The sequence below is a fragment of the Electrophorus electricus genome, chromosome 11, assembly GCF_041902795.1.
Source record: "Electrophorus electricus isolate QZ-2024a chromosome 11, ASM4190279v1, whole genome shotgun sequence".
Lineage (NCBI taxonomy): Eukaryota > Metazoa > Chordata > Actinopteri > Gymnotiformes > Gymnotidae > Electrophorus > Electrophorus electricus.
The window spans coordinates 9,121,650-9,143,224 of record NC_137507.1 but is presented as its reverse complement, the minus strand read 5'-3'; the positions used below and the strand labels follow the sequence as shown (position 1 = coordinate 9,143,224).

Sequence of the window (21,575 nt, the reverse complement as noted above, 5' to 3'; positions counted from 1 at the left end):
TTTTTATAACTGTCTGAGATTGGCCACATGACATCAAACACAGTAATATTCCCTTTGACAGCTCAGTGTACTGGCGGCGCACTTTAGGTAATAAAAAATGCCATTTTAGCATTGGAGCTGAATTGCATTACCAGCTGTTGGAGAGTTGGAGGTTGTGTGCATGGTACACTTGGCCATGCTGCCATTAAATGCCTCGTGGCAGGAGCAGAGTCCATTGGTTTCCATGGTTCCTTGGTTTCCCTTGTTTCTAATACCGGGAAACAGACAGTTTTATCACAAGGCATTACCAAAAGTCAGTCCTGGTGACAGCTTCTTTTCTGAAAAACCATACCAGCTGTCAGACTTCCATGTCCACACGCTGTCATCTAGAGCACAGCGCCTCGACAGAGTGACCACCGCATCAGTGATCTTCAATTATTTGGCCAAATATTGTTCCCTAGAATCCCCAAATCAGCCTCATAGCTATTTGCTTAGTTAATTCGTGAATGATTTCATGTACCGTAATACTGGGATGCTTTTCTTTTTATTATTTGGTTGTCAAAACGGAATTGATATCACCAAGCGTGAATCGTTAGCCTGTGGTTGACTGCTCCGCGAGACCCCAGACCATTTATACTCTCCTCACCTCTTTATTACTCTTCTCACTGATTTATGGTCTCTGGCATCACCCCGGGGCTGTACCTCCTTATTGCGTTTTGAAACTCTGGTCTCCCACTTCCCATGCTCTGCATGTCTGTTTCTGCAGTTCTCTGTCACACCGCCGGGGAGGCCTCATTTCAGCATGGGAACAAAAAACGTCTCCTCTGAGCCGTGCCACCAAACTGCACAGCTTGTTACAAGGCCCTGGTTGTAAGGTCCCATGCGACCTCATGCAGGTCCCAGCAGTTCCAGTCTGAGGACCTTCTCCTGTAGTTGCTGTCATTTTCCCAGGCCTGCTCTGGTAAACACACTTTCTCCCCCCACTGATAACATCTCTTCTTGGCAACGGCGTTGTTTCCACACCTGTTTGTGGAGGACGCCTGCAGAGTTCTCAATGTGCGACTGCACAAATTGTGCACTTTTTTCATTTCGAGGCTCATTTCGGCTCAAGGCTCATGGCTTGTGAATAACAGCTCTGTCATTCAAGCCATTAGTTACTGATTAGCCTGATAAAAGGAAGGCCTGCTAAGCTTTTTGGCTCTGCAGTAGAAGATGAAATCTGATCCGAGTGCATTTACCTCTTATGACCAAGGCAGCGTGAGGAAATATTAGCTTGGAGCGATATGATTTGTTTAAAATGCACGGTCCATTCTACTGCAAAACCGATACTTTTATTTTCCTGTCATTGAGAAAAGCTGGTGCATATCGATTTCAAACACATTATATAACATTTTATATTCAAACACATTATGTAAATTAGATAACACCAACAGACATGCCTGAAAACGGACACAGCACACAATGTGCTTCAGCGGTAATGACGCTTAACTCCATACAACCGCAGAGCGAGAGGAAATTGTTTCCATGCACCACTGCAGAAGTGTTGCGTGCACAATCCTTAGCAAGTTTTGTTCACACCACTCTTTTAGAATGACTGTTTTTTTTTTCCTTCATTCACTTATTTTCCCTTGATTCCCCTCTCACGTGTCTCTCCTCTCTCGCTTACGCTGAGTCTTTGGAAACCATCTTTGAGAAAGTTGTTGTAGCACATAACTCTCAGAAAGGATCTGTGAAATGAACGTTAGGGTGAGTATCCTGGGCACCCCGGGTGATGAGAGGTGGGGGTTGCTGTCCCTGAGCTGTGCTGAGGTCAGAAGGGCCTCGCTGAAGCTGATCTCCATCGTTTCTTTGCCTCTGTGTGATTCCCTTTCCTTTCCTCACTTAATGAAAGTGTTTCTGCAGTTGAAGTGAAATTAGTGCTTGGAAATGAAAAGCGTTAAAAGGAAAGTTGGAATTAGAATTAAAAGGAAACGAATGCTTGGAAATGAAAAATACTTCAGCAGAGATTGTGAGCCGGGTTGTGCTGACCTGAATTGGTGTTGTCGTGTCAATGTGAACTGCTGTTGTCGTGCCAACTTGAACTGCTGTTGTCATGCCAACCTGAACTGCTGTTGTCTTTTGAACCTGGTCTGCTGTTGTCATCCCAACCAGAACTGCTGTTGTCGTGCCAACCTGAACTGCTGTTGTCGTGCCAACCTGAACTGCTGTTGTCGTGCCAACCTGAACTGCTGTTGTCCTTCCAACCTGAACTGCTGTTGTCGTTCCAACCTGAACTGCTGTTGTCGTCCCAACCTCAGGAAGAGAACTGCCTAAGAAGTGGTGAAGACACTGACCAGCACAGCGTTGAAGAGCCTCAGATATGTCCAGCTCACAGTACAGCCCTCTACTGAGGGACCAGACCATTCAGTCTTTGACCTTAAGCCGTAAAATTAGGTAAAATTGCGTGAGGATTGCTAGGGTTTTAGTGCCACTTCTCATTATCCAAGATAATGTTTGTGACGAAGGGGCAGGTGTTCATGTCAGCACATCCACTTTGATGCATGCTTGCCCAGTGAGCAACAAAACAGCCCTGGTTGGTTGCCATTGCAGCTGCCAGTAGATTTGACTGTTCGTCAGTCTGTCTTGATTTTGATTGAATGTAATGCCAGTGACAAAAACAAAAACCTGTTTCTGGTTTTCCCTGCCTGGAATTTTGGAAATTTCAAGTCTATATTTAAATTTTACATCTACCCATTAATGAGAAATCACTTATAAATTGTAAAACGTGTGTGTGTGTGTGTGTGTGTGTGTGTGAACACTTGCTTCCAGCATGTTCCTCGTCATATCACACATGCATGTATGCATGTACACACATGTACACACACACTCCAGCTGATAGAAGCCTAAATAGTTCTTATCAGGAACGTCTGGCTCTGCCTCTTTTGTGTGTGTCTATCAGATAAAGCCCTTATCTTCCTGCAAAGCTATGAAATATGAGAGATGTTTTAACTAATCAGTGCTAAAACAGATATCACAAAGTAACACACCGTGTTCACATATGTCTGCGTTTCCTCTAAGAGTGAGTTTCCATGAATCACATGTTCTGTTACTGTATGCCTTGCTTTTAGCCTTTAATGCTCTGCAGTGTTAGTATTTGCATAATAGCCTGCACTGGTCCAGTAGGGGAAGTTGTGTGAGTTTCAGTCAAAACTGATTGTTGTACTTTGTTGAGCAGCTTTCAATCATGCTTTGCCTCCCCTTTAAGGACAATCTCATAAGGCTTTGTTCTGGACTCTGGGTGGTCAGCAGTTACATTCTCCATAAGACTGTGTTCTATACAGTATTTGGTCAGTAGTTCCAGTCTCTGTAAAACTATTCTGATCTCCAGTTGGTCTAATAGTTTGAATCTCCATTAGACTGTGTTCTGGCCACTGGTTGGTCAGCAGTTCTGGAGTCTATAAGAATGGAATTGGTTAGGGCCAGTTTGGCCTTGAGATGATGCTTTAGTCACATGTAATATAGCATTGTTCTGTTTAGTCTGGATGCCATGGCAACACTGCCAAGCCACCCTTTGATCCTGCCCTTTCAAATTTCAAAATAATGCCTCGGCCCCCAGCCAAGTAGCTGTGACAACAGAAATGCGGACAGGACCCCCAGGACAGCCCACACATTAGCCTACATAGGCTCCTATTTTAAGGTGGCTGGTGTCCACTTGCATGTCTGGTTCAGTCCTTAACCCTGGCAGAGTATAAACAAATGTCAAACAGTTTTGCGGACAGTATGGGTGAGAGAGGAGGTCATCGTGTGGCTCCATGGCACACAGCTAAGCCTGCTTGCACCGAGGACACTGATCTGAGATTAGCGTAGACAGGCCTTATGAGAACAGACCCAGCTGTAATACTCTGCTCAAGATAGCCGGGGATATAACAAGAGTAATCTCGGATTTTGTTTGACCTCAGTGTCAGTTGCGAATATGAACATGCATTATTTTTTAAATGAGCTTGTAATTAGCTAAGGAGCATTAGTTTAGATAAATGAATGTGTTTTGAACATTTACCATTTAAGTATTAATTATTTAACCAGTGGTAACCTACAAAATTTGACTGAATTGTTAAAAACATGGCTTCTTTGTGAGAAATGTCCTTTTTTTGCCCTGCCAATGAAAACATGGGACTTGTGGGACATGAATGAGTATTTTTCTCATCTAAGGCAACATAGTTTGAAGGGTTTTCGGACTGTGGCACATAAGCTAAGCTTTCAGCTCACCCTGCCACTGGAAATAACACAGACTGACTGTGGACATCATCACACGTATACTGGCAACACTAACTGAAGCATCATTTCCACCCTCTCACTCCTAATAGCTTGTTTGGCCTGATTTCTGTTAACAGAAATGTTTTCTAAACATTTAATCCACCATCAAATTAAGATCTGTTTTTTTTATATATATATAATTTGTCAGTACATTGTTATTATTATTATTATTATTATTATTATTATTATTATTATTATTATCACATGCTTTGGATGAAGCTTACGTTGGGTTAAATAGAGAATATAATCATGTTAGCAGTACTGCAAATGGCAATATTGTGATGACAGTTAACATTTGGTCTATCGTGCAGTCTTGGTGGCTCCAGAGCCCAGATCATGTGTGTGTGCGGTGGCTGTGTTCTCTAGAAGCTGTAAGAATATCTCTTGGTTAATCAGATCATCATTTGAAGAAGACAGTCTGTCTGTCTGTGTGTGTGTGTGTGTGTGTGTGTGTGTGTGTTGTCTTCGTCTGCTGTTGTATATTCATGGACGTTTGGCTTCTCGGGTGCAGAGCAAATCAAACTATAAAAGGAGAGAAGAGGAACCAGGTGAGAGGTGCAGTGCATCACGCCTCCCCCGCTCTGTACCCTCACACAGTGGTAGGGGGAGAGTGTATGTGGTTGGTTTGTGTTTGAACGCGTCTTCTTGTGTAGGTGAACTTGTGTGTGATTGTGTGTGTGTATGAGAGAGAGAGAGAGAGAGAGCGAGAGAGAGAGAGCGAGAGAGAGAGAGCGAGAAAGACTCTTGTCACATGCTTGATGCAGCAGGAACACTCAGGTCAGATACTGGCTTTGATTTGATCATATGTTAATAGAGTTTCTATGGAGCTTAATCCTCAGTGTTCCCCCTTGGCACCCATGCTATCTTGCTCTTTAGTTCCCTCTCTCTCTCTCTCTCTCACACAGTTGCACTCTTGCTCTGTAGCCTTTGCACTCTTGCTGTCTTTACTGCAGGTGCAATACTAAAGTGGTTGGGTAGGCTTCCTGTGGCTTGAACCCGTGAGCCGAAACACATACAGGCAAACAAAACTGAACAGAAAACAGGGTGCTAAAAACTTAAGCCTCAGCATTTTACAGCAAACAGTGTAGTGTGTGTATGCGCGCATGTGTGTGTGAGAATCTGTACATGATCCGTTCACCTCATTTGCATGTTTGTGTGTATAAGTTGGAGGTGCAGCCTGCTGAGTCACTGTGGGTTCTGCTGCTCAGCTGTGTGTGTATGTGTGTATGTATGTGTGTGTGTGTGTGTGTGTGTGTGTGTGTGTGTGTGTGTGTGTGTGTGTGTGTGTGTGTGTGTCTGCTCAGCTGGATGCTCCATCAAAGCCAGCTGCTGGTGTAGACTTCACAGGCAGCCTGGCCCTACAATTACACACACACACACACACACACACACACACACACACACACACACACACGCACACATACGCACACACACACACACACACGCACACACACAGACACACACACGCACACACACAGACACACACACGCACACACACAGACACACACACGCACACACACACACACACACAGACACACACGCACACACACACATAGTCTATCACAGTCCAGTTCTCCCTTTCACATTCTAATTCTTAACCTTGAATCAAACACACTGCCACGACCACCACCATCATCAATAACAAAAACAACAACAGCAGCAGAAACAGCCATAACAAACTGATTTCAGCTCGCAATCATTTTACTCACATTTTAAAGCCCGTTTGTCAGCTGTCCAGTGTCAGCATAGTACAATCTGTTACACTGGCCAGACTGCTGAACTAATCAATGCATAAATCAATTTTGTTAAATATTCATTACATAAAATATAAAAAATGCAATTCCTATAGTTTATACTTGGTAGAAATAACTTATATTAATGGATATGCTCTAAAAAACCCTTAGTATTCTGGGGAGAATGTGAAGGGTGTTTAAGAGTTTTAGTTGCAGGATTAAAGAATGAATGGACTATGCACTGTAAAGCACACATTGTCATGATCAGATGAACCTTGTGTGTGTGTGTGTGTGTGTGTGTGTGTGTGTTTGTGTGTGTATGTGTGTGTGTGTGCACGCGCACATGCGTGTGTGTGCGTGCGTATGTGCGTGTGTGTGTGTGTGCATGCGCGTGTGCGTGCGTGCGTGTGTGTGTGTGCATGCGTGCATGCGTGTGCGTGCGTGTGTATGTGCGTGTGTGTGTGCTTAATGGGTAATGGACGTATTTAAGTGCAACTGACCTTGCCCTGCTCCTGGATTTAACAGCTAGCCAGACTGGGCATCAGCTGGTACTGCACCAGTTCACAGAGACAGGACGGAGAGCAAGCAAGCCAGGCAGAGGGGCAGGAGATGTGGGGAGTTAGAGGGATGTGAGATTCAGTGAGTCATTTCTGGGACAGAGAGTGTAGAGCTAGGATGCCTGAGGATAACGAGACTGTGTAATTACCCATAGTACTCTTCTGGCTTTTCCTGGATTTGACATCACAGGCAACGAGAGTGTCTGTCTGTCCTCCTGTCTCTAGGCCGGTCTGTCCTGTCCTTGGGCCTGTCTGTCCTCCTGTCTCTAGGCCGGTCTGTCCTGTCCTTGGGCCTGTCTGTCCTCCTGTCTCTAGGCAGGTCTGTCCTGTCCTTGGGCCTGTCTGTCCTCCTGTCTCTAGGCCGGTCTGTCCTGTCCTTGGGCCTGTCTGTCCTCCTGTCTCTAGGCCGGTCTGTCCTGTCTGTGGGCCTGTCTGTCCTCCTGTCTCTAGGCCGGTCTGTCCTGTCTGTGGGCCTGTCTATCCTCCTGTCTCTAGGCCGGTCTGTCCTGTCTGTGGGCCTGTCTATCCTCCTATCTTTGGACCTGTCTATCCTCTTGTCATAATCTTATCCGTTACCTAGTCTGCTTGTCTTGTGTCCTATTGTTACCATGGTAACAATGTATCAGTACTCCAAAGGCCAATTACCAAGAAGTGATGTTATGAGACCGAGCAGAATAAGACACCATAGCAGTAGTAATTACCCATGATCCTCTTTGGTCTCTGAGAGCCCTGTTCCGCTTCCAACATCCAGTCCAGTTAAGGTAAGCTGTGGAGTGTATGAATCCCTGCCCTGAGTCATTCCTAGAAGCTTGGGATCTTGACACAAAGGCAACTCATTGATTGTTTAGCAGTGGTATGAAACACTTGATTTTTTTCTTGTAACCGTGTATGTCTTTATGTCTGTGACTGTATATGTGCATGCATCTGTTTGTCTACGTGTGTTTGTCTGAGTGTGTGTGTGTGTGTGTGTGTGTGTGTCTGTCTGTCTGTCTGTCTGTCTATGACTCAGAGCTTTATGGCAGAATTACATACTTCGAGAGCCTGCTGCTTTTCAGCTCAGTCACGACCCTGGAGTGATGTGGACACACACACACACACACACACACACACACACACACACACACACACTCACACACATCTCAGATCACACCTCCTCAGAAATGCACCCACACAGTTATCCCTGCGAGCAGCCAGCCGTAGGTGTTGATATGAATCACACACCATTATAAACTATTGCTGGTTGTGTGTGTGTGTGTGCTTACTATTGTGTGCAGTAAAACAAAATAATTGTTATCCAGTGACGGACGGACACACACATATACAAACTTAACAAGCATACACATGTTGAGTTGAAGCCCTGAGAAACCTCTGTATTGTGGCTACTGTAGGCAAACACACTAATTTGTGTGCGTGTGTGTGTGTGTGTGTGTGTGTGTGTGTGTAAAGCCCTTTGTGTAAAGCCTGTCACTGCAGGGATACATGCTTGGGGTCTTGGCCATTAAGAAAGGCAACGCAATACATTATTTCGAAAGTTAGATCAATAGGGCAGCTAACAGCTTCTCTTGCAAGGTTCCCTAGCAACAGCCATACATAGCTGCTTTGATCTGATCAGGGGTGTGCAGGAGAAGCTACTGATGTTTTTGGAAAATAAGGGTGCTGTAGGGCAAGATGTAATAGGGTGTGTGTGTGTGTGCGTGTACGGGTGTGTGGGTGTGTGTGCGTGTGTGTGTGTGTGTGTGTGTGCGTGCATGGGTGTGTGTGCAGATCTTGAAAGGATCTTTTGAATTATTGCAATTCAAAGTTCCCTACCACTCAAACATAAATTTGGCTATCTGAAAGACACTCCAGTAAAAACTTTTTAGATTTGGGGTGCTCTGTATATGCACTGTTCCTGTTTTCTTTAGGAGTCCTGATGTCCAAAACACACCGCCATTATCCTTTTAGGGTACTTATGCTCCAAGGGCGACCTTAACACTACAGAAGAAAGCGGATGCATTTGCAAAATCACGGGCAGTGATTGAGAATGACTGGTCTGCTCTAGGTGGCAGGTATTCATCCCTTCACCACCTGGTTTGCAGGAAACCTTGCAGCTAGCAGCTTATATAATAAATGCTTCCATGACGTGACGTTTATTATATAAAAAAATAGTAATTAGAGGAGAATGCTTTGAAAAATCACACGCTCGCTTTTCCTGACTGATCATATTTCTGAGTAGCATGTAGCAACCTATATATAAGAAATAGCGCTTTTGACAATAATATAATTCATACAGCTTTAGTATGCATACATACGTACATACATACATACCAGCACGCGCGCACACACTGCACAACTTCAGACGTTTAAAGAGGACTGTGGGCAGTTGCTTTGCCTGGTGTGTCAATTTCAGTGCTGTGTGTGTTTGAGTGTGTCCCTGGGTGCATGTGCGTGTGTATGTGTGTTTGTGTCAATTTGGTGTACTAACTGGTCAAATAGAGATTGACTTTTCTGCAAGAGCTAATATACAGTCATTTCTCCATTTGAAAGTTAAAGCTTATTTTTCCACTGTGTGTGAGAATGCTGTCAGTGGGCTTGTGGTTCCTTGATTTTTCCCAAATCCAGTATTATTATTAAGTACACTTTAAATAGAAAAAGATGCAGACTCAAGAATTAATGGAATAGAATAGCAGGTCCCATGTTTATTCCCAAATCAATATAGCATACCACTGAGGCATAGTCCACAATATGTCTAACAGTCCCAGGAGGGCATTATCTTTATGTCATGATACGGCCCCTCCTCCCAAACATCTTCCTGTGTGTGTGTGTGTGTGTGTGTGTGTGTGTGTGTGTGTGTGCCACGCCTTCCCTGTGTTTCACACCTGCTCATCGTTGTGTATCATTAGTGTGCATGTATATAAGTGTGAATGTTGTTGATGTTTGACCCTGATAGATTGCGAGCTACGTAGTTGTTCTTGTGTATCAATAAACATATGCTCCTTGTTCTGCAACTCGTCCCTGCATTCTGCTCTGCCTCCTCAGCATAACACTTTATAGTTTCTTCAAGGACAGTTACATAACCACTTTTCTTTTTTTACATAGTACTCTTCAGAGTTTCCACCATTATATCCAGTTAATGCATTATTTACATTATGCAAATTGATATTCAATACCAGTTAGAGTTTGGTTCCATTATATTCAACCATAAACTGTTTTATTTTTTTAAAAGCTGACCTCATTCAGGCCACCTGGTGCCCATCGTGATAATATTGTTTCTTCTGGTGCCAGGCGGAGATGTTGACGGAGACCTCTGAAGGCCTGACGCAGAGGCTATCCAAGCCCTTACCCTGAAGCCCACAGAGGCCCTTTTCTACATAAACGCAGTTTATTTTTGACCATCCCCATTTTTCAGCTTACAATATCTTTATATTAACTCAGGCTTTTAACAGCAAAAGTTTCTAGTTTTCCCTGAAATCATTTTCAGCTGTAGTCATATGCTGTAAATGGTAGTGGTCCTATAGGTGACATGTTTCATTTCAGCCTCATCATGCCTATGAATCTCTTAACACCGGAGTGTGTTACCTGAACCAAGTGCCTCTGTGCAGAGATAACGAGAACATTATACCAAGTGTTCCCACTTTTAATGCATATGTATTGAATGCACAAACACTTCTATGCATGTGCACACCTGTGTGCACTACAGTGCTTCTAGTGCACATTTACATGGGCTGCCACAACTGGTCAGTGGAAAGTTGTGCACTAGAGGAAATTCACTTACTGATTTACATCAGAAGAAAGACTGGAGTCATTGCTTGAGTCATAGCTGAAGTTTTACCAACACCTCCACCTCCTGGACCTCCACTTTCCGGACCTCCACCTCCTGGACCTCCATCTTCGTCTAGTTTTTATTTGCCGAGGCCAAAGTTGCATCGAAGTGCTTGAACCAATGCAATCAACGTTATCTGAGACTCCCATAAGTTGCTGTGGATGAAGGTGTCTGCCAAATGCTGTAAGTGTCAAGTGGTTTATCTTCAAATGAAGCATAACAAACCACTCATCTTCTGCTTTTGTGCTATAGATGAGCTGCATCTTAAGCACATACTACACGGTTAAATGGCTGAGTAACCTTTGGCAATCTCATGGCTGCAGCATATGCAACATATTTACATTTAGGTTCATGTGCATATTACGTGACCAGCCAAACTCATTTGATTTGATTTTGATAAGATATAACTAACCACCATGCAAACATTGTGAGTAGCCATAATGCTGGTTGTGCCAGTGATTCGTTGCCAAACAATAATATGGCACACTAATATGGAAGTAAAATATCTGACTCTGAACGTTAACTACTGGAATCATGAAGGTCGAGTGTAAAGTCTACTGTTAACCTAATTTGAAGTTATTACAAATATAAATTGTTTGTATTATGCTTCATAAAATCTTTGACAGTAAATTTCAAAGTTTCAGATTCACAATTTTGTCCTTTGTTGGACTGTCACCCTGTCCAGGGTTGGTTCCTGCATTGTGCCCTGTGCTGAATGAATGAATGAATTTCATAGATTATTAAATCAAGTCCCTAAAAATACAAACACAAAATTAAGTGCGCTCTTTTCTGAAGTTGCTTAATTTCAGATTTAAAAATATATTTCTGAATTGATGAGGAGAAAGAACATGAGCTCAGAAAAAATCTTAGATGTTAACTTGTTTCAAGCCAATTACAAAGTTCATCCAGGCTACAACAGTGCAGACAGCAACAGTGTACAGCACACAGCCTCCATGATATGAAGAATGCACCACAGTACCACAATAAATGGACCACAGTGTAGCCTCCTCACCACAATGAATGGACCACAGTACAGTCTCCTCACCACAATGAATGGACCACAGTGCAGTCTCCTCACCACAATGAATGGACCACAGTGCAGCCTCCTCACCACAGTGAATGGACCACAGTACAGTCTCCTCACCACAATGAATGGACCACAGTACAGTCTCCTCACCACAATGAATGGACCACAGTGCAGTCTCCTCACCACAATGAATGGACCACAGTACAGTCTCCTCACCACAATGAATGGACCACAGTGCAGTCTCCTCACCACAATGAATGGACCACAGTGCAGCCTCCTCACCACAGTGAATGGACCACAGTACAGTCTCCTCACCACAATGAATGGACCACAGTACAGTCTCCTCACCACAATGAATGGACCACAGTGCAGTCTCCTCACCACAATGAATGGACCACAGTACAGCCTCCTCACCACAATGAATGGACCACAGTGCAGCCTCCTCACCACAGTGAATGGACCACAGTACAGCCTCCTCACCACAATGAAGGGACCACAGTGCAGTCTCCTCACCACAATGAATGGACCACAGTACAGCCTCCTCACCACAATGAATGGACCACAGTGCAGCCTCCTCACCACAATGAATGGACCACAGTAGTCTCCTCACCACAATGAATGGACCACAGTACAGTCTCCTCGCCACAATGAATGGACCACAGTACAGTCTCCTCACCACAATGAATGGACCACAGTACAGTCTCCTCGCCACAATGAATGGACCACAGTAAGTCTCCTCACCACAATGAATGGACCACAGTACAGTCTCCTCACCACAATGAATGGACCACAGTACAGTCTCCTCGCCACAGTGAATGGACCACAGTAAGTCTCCTCACCACAATGAATGGACCACAGTACAGTCTCCTCACCACAATGAATGGACCATAGTACAGCCTCCTCGCCACAGTGAATGGACCACAGTACAGTCTCCTCACCACAATGAATGGACCATAGTACAGCCTCCTCGCCACAGTGAATGGACCACAGTACAGCCTCCTCGCCACAGTGAATGGACCACAGTACAGCATAAATGAATGTTAGCAAGTACACATAGCAGACTTTGAGTATTTAATTTTTTTTTCTCCCTTTTTAAATTAAAATTTATATTCATGACAAACAAATGAAACACTTTATCAAAATTCAAACCTATATAGTTGTAATATCAATGAATGTCTTTTTTATCTGTTTTCTCACACACACCAAAAGCTGTTTAAGCTATTAAAAGTGAATAGCACTGTACTGAACACTTCTGAACACTGAGCTGGTTTTCATTTATATGAGTTTTATATGTGCATTTATGGAGCCACACAAGTCAGTTCATTTAGATTTGGTTGGTACACATGAGCCATGAGCGTTTAAATTAGTGCTGTTTTTAAGCAGAGACCTGGTTGGCCTGCTCTGAGACCTTAGTGTTTCCAAACCGCTTTAACATCCTGCTAATGCTCTTGTGTCTAAAGTTCAGGCTCTATGTCTGGGTGGGCAATGGCTGAGCACACTGTGTTCACAGGGATGCTGTTGGATTTGGTGGAGGTCAGATCAGCTTTGGAGATGCTGCTAACCTTTTAGGGATTTAATCTTTATTTTTAACCTGTAAAGCAGGTTAAAAGTCACTGTATTACAGTGAGTGTGTGTTTGTGTGTGTGTGTGTGTGTGTGTGTGTGTGTGTGTGTGTGTGTGTGTGTGTGTGTGTGTGTGTGTGTGTGACTGAGTGTACACTCACGCATACAGATATGCGCGTACAAACAGACATGAGTGCACACAGAAACACACACACACACACACACACACACACACACACACAGTTCTTGCAAAGCCATTAAAATGCAACCTGTGCAGTGTATTTAATAGATTGTCATGCCCTTTATAAAACCTTTGTGTGGATATGTTGTTAGTCTTTATGGGGTTATTTTTGCAAATTTGTTTTCTTTCTGGTTGTTCCAGATGGGGTCAGCCATATTGGAAAATGGGAATTTCTTTTCCCTGGCGCATAATTTAGTATCCCTTGGTATGAGCATATGGGTCCCTCCCAGTTCAAAGGCAAAATAGTTTCAAAAATGGAAAGTAATGAGGAAGATGCAGTATTTTCACTTTGAACATAAAAACTGTAGGTACATTATAGCTTTGCTATTTTATGAAACTGCATATGTAAAAGTAACAACATTTAGCTTCATGACGATGACTGAGGCCAGCATATGAAGATTTGGTATATATTCAGAATGATTCTTCTCAGAACAATCTGTGTGAAAATGAGTTTGGCCAAACTATTCTTTTAAGTATAAAAAGTAGCTCGTGTTTCGTGTGGGCACGTGTGCTTGCTTGAAATTGTATGACATGAGCTAAAGGATGGGCTGTGTACTGTTTCTGGTGTTGTTGCCATTCCTTTATGTTACGTCGTTGAGTGTAAATGCATGTTCAATGCTATTTATCTAACGTCAGTCACATTTCAGGGTGGTTAGCTAGCAAGCGGTGAGTGATGTGTATGCATTTGCTGGGTCTGTCCACAAGTGTCTCGCATGTGTATCGTTTACTGGCAGAGACGAGAGGTAGGCTAGCTGAAATCTCATTTCGAACTACAGAGCACACAACAGTTGTATGGCACCGTAATTTATATCTATAGTCTACTGCAGAAGAACCTTGGGTCTCATGAAATAAGGCATGAAACATAACAGATGCCCCTTTTTATACCACACTTCTTTTGAAGCACGACTCAGTGACTTCGAAAAAGGCTTTACCTTTTGCACCTTAAACGAATAACTGGCTTTCCTGATGGCGAAATGCCGTTAGCACCGGTGTGACAAATGTTACGCAACCGCAGACAGCTTCGCAAAATAGGCTCGCTTAGTCCTGTTTATAACACATGCAGTGACAGCATTCCCTTTACATAACTACCCAGCCTGTTTCATGAAAGAGGGAAGACTGGTTCTGGGAAAGGTGATTTGGAAGAGCCCCTCCTAGACCCCGCCCACTGTCCTCGCTGGCCCCTGGCCACACCCCTGCCTCCACACCTGCAGACTCTTTCTAAATCGCCTTCTGGCAGATAGGAGTGTCGTTTAGCTGCTACAGAATTCTGAACTACAGTCTTTTCCTCCTTCCTTCTTTCTCCCTAACCCGTAACCATAACCATGTCTGTGCTGTGTATTGGGTTTTGTTTGGACTGTTTTTCTGGTCCTGTTTGCCACTGATGCTCCTGCTTGGTCTGGTCTGCTGGTCTTTATGAAGGCCTGCGTTTGGATGCCAGTAAACACTCGTTTCTCTCTCTCCGTGTAAGCTCTGGGGTCTCTAGTGCTGCTTTGTAAGGTGGTCTTACTGTTAGCGTTGCTGTGTGGATGCTCTTTGCTTCCATTGGCTGCATGCCCCACAGCAACACTACAACTGAATTCCCGAGCAGCACACCCAGCAATTTTAAACCCCCCTTTCCTGTGTGAGAGGTGTGTTAGACCCCCACCTCCAGTCACACTTCACTTCAGTACATCTGTAGGGGAAAACCCGGGTGAATCTTTTCTGAGTGGTTTCACAGCTCGTGTTATTAACAGCCCTGTTTGAGAACTTTGAGGTCAAATTCTTTCACATTTGGTTGGGTAGTTGCGAGCAGGTTACATCATCAGCCTCTCAGTGTTCTATCATTGTGATTGGCTTTTAAATGGATACAGTCAGCCAAAGCAAATGGGCAGCACAGTGTAAAAGGGCCCCTCCCCCCAAAAAAGACTCTTGGAAATGTTAGACATGTTATAGATCCATTTGTTTAGCGTTTTGAATAGAAGGTTGCATGCAGTCGATGCTGGCTGGCCTTTAAAACACTTGCCCATGGTACTGGAGTGTGGGACCTCTTTAAAACACTTGCCCATGGTACTGGAGTGTGGGACCTCTTTAAAACACTTGCTCCTGGTACTGGAGTGTGGGACCTCTTTAAAACACTTGCCCATGGTACTGGAGTGTGGGTCCTCTTTAAAACACTTTCCCATGGTACTGGGGTGTGGGACCTCTTTAAAACACTTGCTCCTGGTACTGGAGTTTGGGACCTCTTTAAAACACTTGACCATGGTACTGGGGTGTGGGACCTCTTTAAAACACTTGCCCATGGTACTGGAGTGTGGGACCTCTTTAAAACACTTGCCCCTGGTACTGGAGTTTGGGACCTCTTTTAAACACTTGCCCATGGTACTGGGGTGTGTGACCTCTTTAAAACACTTGCCCATGGTACTGGAGTGTGGGGCCTCTTTAAAACACTTGCCCATGGTACTGGGGTGTGGGGCCTCTTTAAAACACTTGCCCATGGTACTGGAGTGTGGGGCCTCTTTAAAACACTTGCCCATGGTACTGGGGTGTGGGGCCTCTTTAAAACACTTGCCCATGGTACTGGGGTGTGGGGCCTCTTTAAAACACTTGCACCTGGTACTGGGGTGTGGGACCTCTTTAAAACACTTGCACCTGGTACTGGAGTGTGGGGCCTCTTTAAAACACTTGCCCATGGTACTGGGGTGTGGGACCTCTTTAAAACACTTGCCCATGGTACTGGAGTGTGGGGCCTCTTTAAAACACTTGCCCCTGGTACTGGGGTGTGGGGCCTCTTTAAAACACTTGCCCATGGTACTGGGGTGTGGGACCTCTTTAAAACACTTGCCCCTGGTACTGGGGTGTGGGGCCTCTTTAAAACACTTGCCCATGGTACTGGGGTGTGGGACCTCGTTAAAACACTTGCCCATGGTACTGGAGTGTGGGGCCTCTTTAAAACACTTGCCCCTGGTACTGGGGTGTGGGGCCTCTTTAAAACACTTGCCCATGGTACTGGGGTGTGGGACCTCTTTAAAACACTTGCCCATGGTACTGGGGTGTGGGACCTCTTTAAAACACTTGCGCCTAGTACTGGGGTGTGGGGCCTCTTTAAAACACTTGCCCATGGTACTGGGGTGTGGGGCCTCTTTAAAACACTTGCCCATGGTACTGGGGTGTGGGGCCTCTTTAAAACACTTGCCCATGGTACTGGGTTGTGGGGCCTCTTTAAAACACTTGCCCCTGGTACTGGGGTGTGGGGCCTCTTTAAAACACTTGCCCATGGTACTGGGTTGTGGGGCCTCTTTAAAACACTTGCCCCTGGTACTGGGGTGTGGGGCCTCTTTAAAACACTTGCCCATGGTACTGGGGTGTGGGGCGTCTCGCCCTTGCCATCTGGCTGCCTTGTGCGGCCTGTATGCCAGCCTGGGCACAGACACAGGCCTGAATGGAGTGGCCCATTGGCAGGGTTTCAGCTGAGTTACCTGGGAGCCTGGTCACACTTCCCCTGCACTGCCCTCCAGTGTTGATTACACACATGCAGCATTGAGAAACCGACACAGTGGGACCGTTGTAGCGGCCCCTGAAGCGTGCGCACAGGGAGGTGTCGTCTGTTAATAGCCTGGAGCGTGCGTGTGAGGAGGTGTTTGCCTGGTAATGGCCTCTAGCGTGCGTGCAGGGAGGTGTATTGCCTGGTATTGACCCCTAGCATGTGTGCAGGGAATGTGTTTGGCTGGTAATGGCACGTACCATGCGTGCAGGGAGGTGTTTGCCTGGTAATGGCTCGTACCATGCATGCAGGAGGTATTTGCCTGGTAATGGCCACTGCCATATGTGCAGGAGGTGTTTGCCTGGTAATGGCCTGGTGTTTGCCTGATGACTTCCCAGCAGCAGACTTGCACTGCACTCTGTTCACTGCTCGTCACGTTGTGTTGCTCACTTTCATTAAAGCTCAGGTGGTGCAATGTGAGCAACCTTAACTTTCTAGCACCCAGTCATAGCACCCAGTCCACTGCAAAAATAAATAAGTCTCGGTTCAGTTCTCAGAGATCCACTAACAGTCCATATTTTGTTTTGACCCAGCTCCCAGCACACCTGAACACCTGACTGTCTCTGTGCCTCTTGGACTGTCAGACTCTGTTTTCTAATATTTGTTTATTAGAGTTTCACATATTTTGATGTCATTTTGATGCATGAAATAATCTCAAGGTCCATTAAAAGTAAATGTAACACAGTATTAAACATCCATCATGCACTATGAACAGCCTACTGCTGTGGATGTACTGTACAGTCTTGGTCACACCTACACTGATGTCTTTCTAATGTGCTCTGATTTCACTTGTGCTAACTCGTTAGGACTGAGTCAGCAACAACCACAGACAAGAGCCATACCCTTAAAAAGTCTTTTAATGTTTTAAATTATGCTAATTTATAAAGACATCAATTTAAGAATGAATGGTGCATTGAATTGTGGTTAATGGACAAGTAATAGAATGAGTAGTTAAATAATTAAATGTCACGTCATAAAATTCAGAAGCGCTGCATTTCATTTGTTGCATGTTAGCATCAAACTACATGGCATCTGTCAAGGTGGCATCTTTCAAGGCTGGCACTAGAGCAACCTTGCCTCTAGTGTCAGTGCCATTTCTGTGGTATTCAAGGAGCTAAAAGACCTGAAATCACAATGTTCTCAAGGACGCCACAATCCTGAATGAGGCCACACTTGACGTGACATCTGTTTTACTCTCTTTCTCTTTATTTTTCTCTCTTGCAGTTTCCTTATATGAGACAGTGACGAGTGGATTCAATGTCTATAATTTGTCAGTGAATCCCTAGAGAGCACCTCAGGACTGCATAGGAACACTTCCCTTTAAGTGAAGTGTGTGTGTGTGTGTGTGTTTTTGTGTGTATGTGAAAGAGAGAGAGCGTGAAAAAGAGAGAGAGAGGAAGTGATTGAATGTGACTCACTCAGTGGTTCCCACTTTAACTCTATTCAGGTTCACTCTCACATCCAGTTTTAATGAGTTGTACCTGTTGATGTTGAATCGTACCTCTTGTTTCAGGGCTGTTTGCATGGTTTGCTCTTATCTCTGTCTCCAACAGACATGAGAACACACACGCATATACACACATACACAGGCACGCATGTAGAGCCAGACACAGTTCCAGACACAGACCGCTGTTTCATTTTCAGTTCAGGCACAAGCTGCCTGTCTTTATGCACAAGGGAGAAAAATGTTTTGCACAGGGGAGAGAGGTCCACCAGTACATTACATGCTGCATACACCTCCTCTTACACACATTAAATATGTGCATAGACACACACACACACACACACACACACACCCTGGTAGGGTTATTTGTTCTTTGTGTCACCCCCTGTTGTGTGAACTACATGGATATTACATCACAAACACAGCTGAGGCCTACATCGGATCAACAGCTGTGGTCTGGAGAGAAAAATTACATGATTTCGGTGTGTGTGTGTGTGTGTGTGTGTGTGTACGTGCATGCGTGTGTGTGTGTGTTTGTGGTCCACTGGTCCAGCTACTACCTGTTTAGGTTATTATTCATTGAGCCCATCCTGCTGTACGTTTTGAAATGATTTGCCCACGTGTGACCCATGACCTCAGGTTCACTGTGTCTGTCGATGACTTCAGTGGCCAGCAGCAGAAGTACAACCAGTATTCACATCAAAAAAGGAAAATGAAGCAAGTAAAAAACAAATGGAAAAAAAGCACAACAGATGATTCTCAGTATAAAAACCAAATAACACAAAGCAAAGCGTGTGTATCACTTCTGATGAAATCAAAAATAAATAAATTGTACATCACTGAATGGGCTCAGTATCTGTATTTGGATTTAAACTGACTCATAGCTAGCAAACACTCTAACACTACACTATGAGAGGCCAACATAATCGTCTGAGAGAAAAGAGGACATGTGTCCTAAGAGATACTGAGCCGCTACTTCAACAGGGCCGTGCAAATCAATCAGTGAATGTAAAGCTTGCTTCTCCTAGCCAGAGATGTTAAGTCCAGTAATGACCCATGACTCAGTGTGATGACCGTGAAGGGAACCACCCACAGAGACTGGAGAATTCATCACCTGCACATTACCGTGACTGGCAGTCGGCCCACAGCACAGGCAACATGGACCACTGAGGAAGTGCAGGATGAAGACAGCCTCCTCTTCCTCACCCCCCTCTCCCACTCTCACTTCATTCTCATTCATTTCACAGCGCCTAATATCTTCTGTGACGGCTTTGTTGGAGACGTTGCTGGAGCGTGTTACCCTGCCCCTCTGTTTCTCTCTGTCTCTGTCTTTCTCTTTGTCTGAGTCTACCATGATCCCTCCATGCAGACAGAGAAGGCTGGAAGCTACAGAGCCAAGATGAGTTGATTTTGGCTGTGATGCATATTTTAACATATGAGCTACCTAAACAAAAATAAACTTAGGTTTGTGTGTGTTTGCGTGGGAAGGATGGGCAGATAAAATCTTTTATAATGATTGCCTAAAACATGAATGGATTATACAGTATATGAGGACAGGCATCTTAATGGGAGACTGTGTGTGTGTGTGTGTGTGTGTGTGTGTGTGTGTGTGTGTGTGTGTGTGTGTGTGTGTGTGTCTGTCTGTCTGTCTGTCTGTCTGTGTGTATGGTGCACACAACATTGAGCCTTGAGGAATGCGTTCTGTATCCAGATCCGTAGAGATCAGTCGTGCAGGTGATGGTGTAGCGTTTTAGTCTCAAAGCACCTACGTCCGCCCACGCACTAAAACGTGTAGCAGAGGCAGGAAGGCAGACGGGAGTAATCTGTGCATTTTAATGAGGATTTCAGGGAAAGATTTGTCACTTGTCCAAACAGGGCGTTTTATTGTTCATCTGACTTGTGCCTCTGCATACGGGGGTGTGAGTACAAGAGTGTGTGCAAATATCAGTGTGAAGGAGCATTTATGTGTTCAGCCCTCTTGGTGTGTTTGTGTGTCACGCACAGATTGCCTGGACAAATATTCCGTTTAATTCCCCACTGCATGTTCTTTAAAGCTTTTACATCTTGTGGCAGATGGTAGATGAATCCCGGCTCCTGTTTATCCCTTCAGAAACTTCATCAGCACACGGGTGTTTTCAGATGCCAGCAAGCAGACACAGACTCCTGGTCTGGCATGGTGTCGCTGTGACCAGTGCTGCTGCCAGGATCAGGAGGGCGGAGATGCTCACAGAGCCCCCAAACCAACAGGCCGATACCGATGGCACCATCTTACAGTCTCAACTTCAGAGAGCGCAGCTTTAGCGCTAATAAGGCAGTACCTGAAAAGCCAGGGTTCGTATGCAGTCATTTTAGGCCAGATAATCTTAAACCAGGATTTGTGGCGGTAATCTTAAAACAGGGTCTTTGGCAGTAATCTTAAACCAGGGTTCGTGGCGGTAATCTTTAACCAGGGTACGTGGCAGCAATCTTAAATCAGGGTTTGTGGTGGTAATCTTAAACCAGGGTACGTGGCAGCAATTTTAAACCAGGGTTCGTGGTGGTAATCTTAAACCAGGGTACATGGCAGCAATCTTAAACCAGGGTTCATGGCAGTAATCTTAAACCAGGTTACGTGGCAGCAATCTTAAACCAGGGTTCATGGCGGTAATCTTAAACCAGGGTACGTGACAACAATCTTAAACCAGGGTTCGTGGCGATAATCTTAAACCAGGGTACGTGGCAGCAATTTTAAACCAGGGTTCGTGGTGGTAATCTTAAACCAGGGTACATGGCAGCAATCTTAAACCAGGGTTCATGGCGGTAATCTTAAACCAGGTTACGTGGCAGTAATCTTAAACCAGGGTTCATGGCAGTAATCTTAAACCAGGGTACGTGACAACAATCTTAAACCAGGGTTCGTGGCGATAATCTTAAACCAGGGTACATGGCAGCAATCTTAAACCAGGGTTCGTGGTGATAATCTTAAACCAGGGTACATGGCAGCAATCTTAAACCAGGTTTCATGGCGGTAATCTTAAACCAGGGTACGTGGCAGCAATCTTAAACCAGGGTTCATGGCGGTAATCTTAAATCAGGTTACGTGGCAGCAATCTTAAACCAGGGTTCATGGCAGTAATCTTAAACCAGGTTACGTGGCAGTAATCTTAAACCAGGGTACGTGGCAGCAATTTTAAACCAGGGTTCATGGCGGTAATCTTAAACCAGGGTACGTGGCAGCAATCTTAAACCAGGGTTCATGGCGGTAATCTTAAACCAGGTTACGTGGCAGCAATCTTAAACCAGGGTTCATGGCAGTAATCTTAAACCAGGTTACGTGGCGGTAATCTTAAACCAGGGTACGTGGCAGCAATTTTAAACCAGGGTTCATGGCGGTAATCTTAAACCAGGGTACGTGGCAGCAATTTTAAACCAGGGTTC

General features: G+C 44.7%; 1 protein-coding gene across 3 annotated transcripts in view; it reads left to right on the top strand.

Annotated features, from left to right (window-relative positions):
• camk1da (calcium/calmodulin-dependent protein kinase 1Da) overlaps positions 1-21,575 on the top strand; it is a 51,484-nt gene that overhangs the window by 10,969 nt on the left and 18,940 nt on the right. For 2 of the 3 annotated variants that reach the window (XM_081723016.1, XM_081723017.1), the window contains exon 2: positions 19,406-20,489. The exons of the other annotated variant lie outside the window; for it this stretch is intronic. In XM_081723016.1, the coding sequence (XP_081579142.1) occupies positions 20,416-20,489 (74 nt within the window). In that variant the 5' untranslated portion in view covers positions 19,406-20,415. The remainder of the gene's footprint in view (positions 1-19,405; positions 20,490-21,575) is intronic. 3 annotated transcript variants of the gene reach the window in all.